Source organism: Corvus hawaiiensis, chromosome 6 (genome assembly GCF_020740725.1).
Source record: "Corvus hawaiiensis isolate bCorHaw1 chromosome 6, bCorHaw1.pri.cur, whole genome shotgun sequence".
Taxonomy (NCBI): Eukaryota; Metazoa; Chordata; class Aves; order Passeriformes; family Corvidae; genus Corvus; species Corvus hawaiiensis.
The window spans coordinates 15,228,597-15,238,780 of record NC_063218.1 but is presented as its reverse complement, the minus strand read 5'-3'; the positions used below and the strand labels follow the sequence as shown (position 1 = coordinate 15,238,780).

Sequence of the window (10,184 nt, the reverse complement as noted above, 5' to 3'; positions counted from 1 at the left end):
TCTGAGCCTGTGACTAAACATCTAACTGACAGAGGGGAAAAGTTTAGTGTTAAATCTTCTCTCCTACAATCATTTCCTTTTTTCTCTTTCCATTGGCATCACTTTCTGGCTTATTTATGCCAAAAACTGCGAATTAAGTTACAGTCAAGCCTTAGAAGGACTCAAAGTCTACATTGCATGACGGTATGCCCAGGCAGAGGAGCTAATTAGCCCCAGTGTACTGTCAGGCTGCTCTTGCTTTCCTCCTTTCCTGTGTCATGGCAGCTGCAAGAGGCACCTCAGCTTAAGCCACTGCCTCTCACAGCAAAATGTGGCTGTCTTGGTAAATTCCTTCTTCCTCACACCTACTCCCCATGGACATCTGCCTTTTATTTGGGAAAGAACAGTGCTCTTCAAGACATAACATGTTTCTTCACAGAACCTCCAAGAATATTTCTATTTTCTCACCATTTCACAAGTGTAGCTATTTCCCCGGTCCTTCCTTTGCAGATAGGTAGGTGATGCCTTTTAGCATCACTATCAAACCCACCAGCTAAGAAACTGTACCATGAGTAACAGGCAACATCAGCTCTAATACAAGTCTTAGCTCATATTCACACCACTTGCAAGATTCCCCCTTAGCAAGGTGTCCTCTCTGCCCTTTCTTTTATTGCTTGCACTTCACACAGCATAAGGCAACTGAATGAAAATGTAAAAAAAATCTTGGAGGCTGTAAGTAATCTTCTGAGGAAGATTACTTCCTTTTCATCGTTTTTCCAATGCAGGCAGCTAGTGGTTCAGGTTCTTTTAAAGGTATTGTGATAGAAGTCCAAGATGTGCTTGTCAATTAACACATAACAAACATTTGTCCATTTAAACTGGAGAAATCTCATAAGCACTGTCAAAGTCAGCTACTCAGAGTGAATGAGAAATCCAAAGAATGGGTTGGAAAGAAAACAGCCTCAGCTAGAGCATGCTTTGCATATAGAACCACCCACCTCTGATCGATTTGTGAACCTATTTCTTTCCCGGCCCTGTTTCCCATATGAAATAGCAAAAATGACCAAACCATGTTGTATTTGAAGAAGAGAAATACAACTCTTTTCCAGGCCTTTGCAGGAGCAAAATAACCACAGATATTTTTTGTCTCCTGGCCAAATGACAGAACACAAGCCAGGAATCTAATATATAGAAGAATTACTGAGTTAATATTATGGCTTTCAATTAAGAAGGCTTGGAAACATTTGAGTGAAAAGCATTCATTTGTTTTGTTCTGATTTTCAGCTTTTGCAGTCTCCTAGTAGCCAGTGCTACAATTAAATATGCCCCATTCCAGAGGCCTGCTTCTGGAAGAGAAGAGACTATCTAGCTTTGTTTCAGCTCCTCTAATACTTCAAGCCTATTAACTATCTCTTGGAATTCATCTACCTGCCACAACAGGTCACCAACCTGTGCATACTTTGTGCAGGTACCAGTCTTTTCTCCAGTGGAAGCGTCTGGGCATCCATTGCAAGTTACCACCTGTACTGACATCTCCTTCCTTACCAGTCCCATCTGGGTGGAAGCACCCGGCGTCTCAGGGACCGTCTCAGTAGATACACTGGTTTTAGCCCACCTTTACAGCAGAGACCTAGAGCTCTTAGCACTTACCTGAACTGTGGACCTCCTTGCAGACTGCAGTGCCCTCCCTGCACGCCCTACCCACACCAAATCCTGCACTACATCTGATGTGACACGCCCTGGTTACGCACTCACAGAGCCATTTAAATCTCCTGCAGATGGCCCAGCCACGTCCCCTCCTCATCAGATTCGCTCACAGGAGCTTACAGGTCCTGGCAGGCCCTCAGCTGCTGCTCAGGTGTCCCTGAGCACAGGTGATTCTGCTGCTGGTAACTCATTCTGATATGCCAGGAGTATGCATGGGGCATTTGGGGTTACCAATGCTCTTTGAAGGTTGCAGGAGAGCACTGCCTTGAGGAATATATCTCTCACATGGATTTCCTGAGCCTAGAGATTACTGTGATTAGCAGGTGACAGATGCTGGCTATGAGGTTGGCCATGGCACCTTCATAGCTGCCAAGTTCCTGGTGGCAATAGAAGCCATGTTTTCAGCCCTGATTAATCACAAAGTTAGTTAAAAGCTGAGAAATTCACATAGTATTGCCCAGGAATATCTGTTAATTACTAACTGCGTGGCAATTGCTAGACTATTAGAAAACAAAATTAAAGACGTGACATCATAGAATCATAGAATGGTCTGGGTGAGGAGGGACCTTGAAGATCATCTGGTTCCAAGTCTATGCCATGGGCAGGGACACCTTCCACTACACCAGGTTTTCTCAGGGCCCCATCCAGCCAGGTCATTGACACTACCAGGGATGGGGCATCCACAACTTCTCTGGGCAACCTGTTTCAGTGCCTCACCACCCTCACAGTGAAAAATTCCGTCTTAATACTAATCTAACCTACTTTGTTTCCGTTTGAAGTCACTCCCCCTTGTCCTGCTACTCCAGGCCTTGGTAAAAAGTCCCTCTCCATATTTCCTGGAGGATCTCTTCAGGTACTGCAAGGCTGCAATTAGGTCACCCCAAAGCCTTCTTTTCTCCAGGCTGAACAATTCCAATTCTCTCAGCATTTCTTCATAGGAGAGGTGTTCCATCCTTATTTTGTGCATTTAACAGAGTATTAGTAGGCCTTTCCAGCAGAATATGTAATTTGTCTTCAGCCCATGACATTTAAGGCTGTTGCTTCTGTCATGTGCTTTTAGCTTCTTCCTAGCAGGTGCTGTACAACACTGGGAACAATGACAGACCTGTGCACTGGCACTAACCACTGCCTGTTGGAAATGTTATTTTCTTTTATACCTCAAGCATACTATTTCTCTCTCTGCCCCCACAACAATATAAACTTTCCTGCTTTTGCTTGTTCCTTCTTTAATGGTCTTTAACACTGCTCAAAATTGCCTCTGGTTTTCTTCCAGTGTCTGTTAACTTCACATAATTTGTAGATAACAGTTAAATCTATCTCCATCTTGGGTTAGCCTGGGTTTCTGAGCTCCTCATTTATGTTAGTCTTTGTTTCACTTCTAGTTCCTAAATATGACAACAAACACAGCTTACTGCTATTTCCACACTGCTTGTTCTCCTTTTCTCCTTATTTCAGGGAGTTGCTCAGTGTGTGCTGCTCCGAAGTTTCTGCCATGTTGGCAATTCTTCTTCTGTGGCTTTTAACCTACGGCATAAGACTGCTTTCAGCCTTTACAGAGACTGCTTTCAGCCATACCATCCTAGATTTCCCTCAGGGTTCATACAGGCAGTGCCGAGGCTGCAGCTCGCGCGTGCGCATGGTTGCATGCACTCCCACATCACATCTGTGTGTAGACACCAGTGCAGGCTGCATTAGAAGATGTCCTTTGCAATTTGTCCCTCATGTGGTTCATCTTACCAGCTCCATCCTCCAGCAATGTCCCTGCCCTGAAGTGGCCCATCACAGTACTTGCATGCAGCAGCAACTCTCTATTAGATAGGATGAAAGTCATTCCTTGGTTACACTGAGGTTTCTTGGTCACAAAACTCACAGTCAGAGAGCCAACCAAGAAACAAAAATCCATGAAAGGAGAAGCAAAACAGCAGACTGAAACAAGAAACACTGTCTTCAGCAAACCACGACGGCAGTGGGTTTGTGACAACCTTAATGCTGACAGTTTTGGTGGGGGGGGGGGGGGGGTGTGTGTGTATGCAATACTTCTGTACTTTTTATTTACTACTCAAATTTGCTGCACATTTGCAGTGAGGAGCATGCTCTGTTTTTTGCCAAAATAGAAAGAAAATCAAGGCAAGACATGTATGGTTCCTATACCGTAGGCATACCGTTCATCACCATGTCATTTTCTGGTCATCCTGTTCTTAAATCAGCTTTAGTTCTGTCTATCCAGTTTCCAACGAGTTAAGCAGCAAGGTTACTTTCAAAGTGAGATGTGGTTGGCAAAATAGAATTTAGGTATTTTTTTCCTACTAACAAACAGAGACTATTGATCTGAGGTCCATAAGGAACAACAAACAGTCTCTTGATATTTGCCGACAGAGTTATTTGTCATTGCAAAGCTGGACTTTGACAATGCATCCTGTGTTAGCCCTGAGATTTGGCAAGAACTTTTAAATGATTTTCTGTAGAATGAATTTACCTGTATAACACCAAGACTAAGTTCTTATATGTTTAGAGGCATGAAGCCAACTACTTGTTACTAAACAGGGAGCATACTAAATAGTTATAAGTAAGGAACTTTTGTCATTGGTCTATGTGATTTTGAGGAGGACTTTGAAAGTGAATATCAACTGTTACCTGTCTGAAGATAGACATGGAATGCTTTTACTATTCCTTATTGGTATTCTTATGCTACAATTTACTCATATTTGATAACATTGATTTAATGTGAAAGAAAATAAAGGTCCCCAAACCAAAAAAAGAATTGTGTTTTAAAAATATTCACCACAGTTTTTAAGTTATATTTTTCACAGACATCTTAAGAAACTAAGGTCTAAAACATTGCCATTTATATTTTTTTCCAACCAGTTTGAGATATTCTGTAAGAAAATATTTAATCAGTCTATAGTTTACATGCTTTCATTGCTTTTCTATATTTTAATAAGATGTGCTAGGGATGTTGATTTAAAAACTAAAGAAAAAATAATAAAATAATTTAAACATTTACTGCTTTGTGTTTCTTTCCTTTCATAACCATGCAACTATCTAGTGTAGTTGGATTCCAGAAACCTTAAGAAAAAGTACAAATATCAATTCCCAGTCAGTTTTTACTCTATATAGAGTAAAATCTATAGCAGTAATCCACTGTTAACATTTAGAACAGTGACTTCTGAAATATTTTCTGCATTTTTATGCATGTTTATGTTAGCTTAAATCAAGTTAACAGTACCTAGGAAAGCTCTGCTGTTCCTACTGAGGAAATACAAACTTTCTGGAGTTACAATTCTCATTCCTCCTTTTTTCTACCACAGTCTGTCAAGTCTAGCTGGAAAGTGAATACTGACGGTGGCACCAATCGAAAGAAGAAGTGACAGTGACAACAAATCCATGAAAAGGAAACTGGTGCTATGTCCTGGACTACTCCATCAGACTTTTGCCTGAAGGCATTAGCAACGATAGTTATATTAGTAGGATAAAACAGAAGTCTTTTTTCTGCTATGGATTCCTTCCATAGTAGAATTAACATTATCTATAAAGTAAAAGCAGCCTTCTTGTCTCCATGGGGAGGGCTTCCACTGAGGAGTAGTCAGAGGAAGGCAAAGTAAAACAGCTGTACTCATCAGCCATTTACACTGGTGTCTCCTCCAGCATCCCAGTCACTGATCCTGCAGTGTCATGCCATACTTGGTTACAAAACCTAAAGAAATTAATGAAAATTCATTCCAATATTAAAGAAAACTGAATCTAAGAGTAGTCATCAAGGGTTGGTGGATTAAACAGACAGGACTTACAACCTGCACCTCCTTTTTCCTGTTTCTCCTTTCACATGCACACCCTGTGACTGTACAGCAATACCAACATCAACTGGAGATTTTGGACCAACTGAGTACCCCACAGGAGCACATCAGAAAGGGCTTCTTATAAAACTGGTGAAAAATGACTTGTGTTTCATTAACACTACATACTATACTCAGGTGTAGGTTGTGGAAATCCTAGTAACTTTTGGACAAGGAAAAATAGTTATTGTGTTTTAAGGGGTTAATAATATTTCTAAGGATAATGGTTGAAAGAGGAGCACTAGCACAGAGGGGTATGCATACTTAAGTGTTTCACTGAATCACAGGAATTTAGCCAGTGGTATGCGTAAGTCTCGTCAATCAGTCATTTTTCCGAGGGTTTACAATCTTCCCAATGAAGAGGACACTGCGGGTGAATTTATCCAGAATCATCAGGAGAAAGGGTCTGTTGAATCTGACTCGAGGCGGGCGAGGAAAATCCCCAGATCTCCAGGTAACCTCCTTCACTGTGGCCCCGGCCGCCTCAGTGCCATTCTCATGAACATTCAACATGGCTCTGTGGACCACCTGCAAAGAACAAAGCAAAACAGCCTCCAGCTGGCAATCCAGCAAGAAGAGAGCAGCCTGCCACCCTCTTCACTTTGTCCAGCCAAAGGGAGCCCTGCCTGGAGCAAGACCGAGCAGCAGCACCTTCTGGGAAGGTCATCACCAGTTGCTCCCATTCCCACCGCAGCACCAACAGCCATCACACCACTCAAGCCATTCTCCTTCACTTCTTGTGCAGAGAGTAACCCTCAAACTGCAGGCAGCCAAAGAGCACTCAAGATGACTGATGACAAGAAACTCTGGAAGCAAAGAAACCTGGTAATTTAGCCTAGACTCAATTTTGTCTTTGGCAGCTTCATGTATTATTGTGAATTTACCCTGTCATCTAGCTGAAAAAAATAACTTTTTGAGAACACTAGAAGGGCAGGAATAACAGCCTTTTTCCCTCTGTAGGAGGAATTAGAGGAAATTTTACCAAAGCTAATGCACTACATTTAGATAATTTTGTTTAGTAGCCAAAAGAACATTTAATTATATGTATGTCTTCCTCATCCTTCAACCATGTCTTTCTAACCCCTTGTAAGCACATTTGGCTTCAGGTTTATGAAAGACAGGGCTTCCTTCGCCTTCAGACTGACAGCTATTGATGATTGAGCGATGCTTCAGAGAGACTGGGATAAGGTTTTCATGGGATATTAATCTCAGGTTCCTGGGAACAGGCAAATCCTGTGATTGCTTTCACATGCTGACTTACTTTTGAAACCATCAGTCCAGGCTCCTCAGTAATCCCCGACAAATCAGCTTGTTCAGTAAACAGATCGACCATACCCATTTGTTTGATTATCTTTTTCACATCATAGGTACCAGAAATAGAAAATTTTGGAATGTGCAGATGTATTTTTCTGTAACAAAACACAAATAGGGACAAATCATCATCTAGGCAACACTCCTCAATGGCTTCAGTATATTGACACTTGACATTTGTTTTTCTAAATGTTTATAGTCTTCTCTTAGGGTTCAGATAACATTTCTGATCAGGTTAGCTACTTAATGTGTAGGGTTGGAGCAGAAGAAGTCTGTGTTAGCCCCTGCCTCTGCAGTGGGTTTCAAGGAGTGGGGTGTAAGACACAGCTATACCAACTGAGTGGCAAACAAAGCTACTACTGCCAGGTAGGAGGGCTTTTTCAAAAGATTGTAGCTAGCTGACCTAAGGCTGTTTGAATACAGACCAGGGTCTAGGCTACCACAGAAATAGCTGCAGTAATGGTGAATGAATCCACTTTTACAAAGAATGCCCTCAACACCCTAGCACCCAACAGCTACTCCATTGTAGTTTCCCAATGATTATATGACACAATGATCTGTTGACTTCTTCATGGTGCTAAGTAATTTTTGGTTGAACCAGGAACTTAACCTAAGATGAATCCCAAGTTCAATTACCTATTTGTTCACTAGCCGTAGCTCTTTTTCATTTTCATTTTCCAACTAAGGAAAGAGAAGTCCAGCACAGAGGAACCATTAAGTATATAGAGTTCAGTCAAATAACCTGTCTTCCAGTGTTTTGTCTTGGTGACATAAACACTATTAATCTGTAACATGGTCACCTCTCACCTTAGCAATAAAAGCTTACCTGTCTTGGAGGGACTTTTCCCATTTAGTTACAGTCCTTTTCAAGAGGGCATCTTCCACCTGCTTCATCTTCCCTTCATCAGGCAAAACAAATAATGCCACAACATCTCCATTGTAAGGTATCTGAACCAGCCAACAGGACAGCTCTTCATCAAAGTAATTTCTGTAGTACCCTTTTCGATACATCATGTCAACTTGCAAAGATGTTTTCTGATCCACAAAAAAATCCTCCTGTTTTGTCTGTGATGTACTGAAGGGTTTCTCCCAATGGGCTTATGACAAAAAGAAAATGTATTCAGTGGAATATAAAGAGGAATGGTCACAGTGAATGTAACAGGACCTAGTCCCACAGCCTTCCTTTCATTAGGGCAAGTATCTTTTTCATGTTACTGCATCCTCAGGTGTTACAACATTGTATCTTTTTTTTAGGTGCTTAAAGACAATTACAGACAGACAATACTGAAAACACTATCTTTCACTAGACATGAGTCTATGATCACATGAAAGAACTTACCAAATTCAACAAAGATATTTGTTTTAAAACTCCATTAAACCAGGTGAGGACATATTTTTACTGGCAAAAAATACATGGATTTATAGCAACACCTTCCAGATACTGAACATGATTTCCTCCCTTTAAAATATTTAAACTACTTATTTTTCTCTTTTCATTCTCTGTAATAAGCATTAGCTTTGCACTCCTTGATATATCTTACCTTTAAAGAAGACATAGTTAACAAGGACCATTGCAGTCAGAGGATCAAGATTTTCCACCAGCTTAACAATTTTCCCATTTGTCTTTTCCTCAATATAACTGTTGATCTGATTCTCAGCGCCAACAGAGTTGTTAAAGTCAGTAGAAAAGACTTCAGATTCATAAAAGCTTTTGACATCATCCAAGAACGTCTGTAGTGGTTTTAGTGTCTCTTCTATAAAAAGGGCATTGCCCAGGCTCAGATGGAATTCACTGTCTGAACGGTTCAGCATGTGGAGGAGTTGGCAAAAACCTTCATGTATTTCCTGCTCCTGAGTCTTTTTCAGGTTAAAGGCAAGCCCTTCCAGAATCTGTGTCAGTGTCATAGCCTTGGCACCAAGTGCCAGCATTGCAAAGGAAGCAGAGATGCTTATGGGTGAAAAGAAAATATTTTTGTCCGTTGCTTCAGATGCGACCAGCTTGTAAAAGGAAAATGCAAAGTCAGCATTGCCGAAAACTAGTTTGACAAAAGTTTTGTTCTTATGTGGAGAAGCTCCTTCCCACTGAGAACTATGTCCTGGATAATATGTCCGTTTAGCATCATCTTGCTTATTTCGATAGCGGGGATGCTGATGATACAGGGCAACAGTATCCAAACCAACCAACAATAAACACAAGGAGATAGTGGGCTTCATTTTCCTTTCAGCTGTTTCTGGAAAAGAAAGAGACATACAGAACATGTCATGGAAACGAATTTGTTCATACTGTGTCCTCCAGTAAAGCAAAATGATGAGCTCAGAAAACACCTATTCTCCAAAATCCCACACAATTATAATTCACATTTCTGATGCATGTCAGTGTTTCCTGGAAAGGATATGCCTCCTGAGTCACTATTTATACATATATAGTCTAGCTCCCTTTCAAAAGAGGTAATTTTAAACTTTTAATAGTGTATTAAATTTAATATTAGCATATTCTTTTAAAATTTGTAAATAGCTGGAAGCTTATGACCTTTTCCCCAGAGTAATTGACATGAATTGGTTTTGTACTCAGTACTGCAGGATGGTTACTGCAGCTCTGTTATCCTTCCTCAACTTATCAAATATTTAGAGAATTTGATCTGTATTAAACAAAAATGTGATTATAAACATAGATCATACTATCTAGAACCAAAATTACAAAATACTCTTACAGTTTCTTCAAAGATGAAAGACTAGATCACTAATCTTTTTAGTAAAAAAGTCTATAGGCATTTCTTTTGTTTCCAAACCAAATTTTTACTTAATTATGTGAAGTATCTTCTTTGCTATCAGTTCTTTCTGGCTTTTGAAATGTATTGACTTTTTTCATAACAGGTATATTTCCTTTTTCCTATGTACAAAGGCACCACTCCCAGGCAATAACATAACCCCCCAAAATGAAGTGTCCAAATGATCCAAGGGAAAACTAAAAGGGTACTTACAGTGCTACAGTCTGGTCTTGTCTGCTCCTTCTTCTCTTCAGTACCATGAAACAGAGTTAAGCAGATCACCCTGTTAATCATTAATTAGTTCAAATAAAAATTGCCAGTGAGGATGCACAACAAGCAGTTACAGTGTCAGATATTTTGGACAATTTGTTGAACCCAGACAAACACTAACAGTGCTGGGTGATGGGGGCAAGAAGGAATGGAGCAGAGACTGTATCTCCTGTTGCTTCCATGCTTGTGGATTGACAGGAGAAACCTGCTGCTATGTATGTCTGGCAAGAGAGCCACAGCCATACCCTCCATGTCTGGAGCTGAAAGCTGCGACTGGGTGTGAGGGCCATCCCTTGCCTGGGTCTGTCTGAGCCAG

The 10,184-nt window shown here is 40.8% G+C and overlaps 1 protein-coding gene across 1 annotated transcript; it reads right to left on the bottom strand.

The window, feature by feature from the left end:
- Window positions 1–3,865: 3,865 nt before the first annotated feature.
- Window positions 3,866–9,889, bottom strand: LOC125328168 (alpha-1-antitrypsin-like). The gene is made up of 5 exons (XM_048308421.1): window positions 9,812–9,889; window positions 8,372–9,061; window positions 7,657–7,927; window positions 6,781–6,928; window positions 3,866–6,047 (listed from the first exon to the last, which is right to left on the bottom strand). The coding sequence occupies exons 2-5, from the start codon at window positions 9,042–9,044 to the stop codon at window positions 5,841–5,843; spliced, it is 1,299 nt and encodes a 432-aa protein (XP_048164378.1). The 5' UTR covers window positions 9,045–9,061; window positions 9,812–9,889; the 3' UTR covers window positions 3,866–5,840.
- Window positions 9,890–10,184: the final 295 nt, after the last annotated feature.

What these genes read in the sequence shown, in the direction of transcription:
- LOC125328168 (XM_048308421.1), bottom strand. Translation starts at nt 9,044, where the DNA reads ATGAAGCCCACTATCTCCTTGTGTTTATTGTTGGTTGGTTTGGATACT. An exon ending in TAACTATGTCTTCTTTAAAG is followed by an intron (nt 7,928 to 8,371) that starts GTAAGATATATC and finishes TTTTGTCATAAG; the next exon opens with CCCATTGGGAGAAACCCTTC. An exon ending in CTGGACTGATGGTTTCAAAA is followed by an intron (nt 6,048 to 6,780) that starts GTAAGTCAGCAT and finishes TGTTCTTTGCAG; the next exon opens with GTGGTCCACAGAGCCATGTT.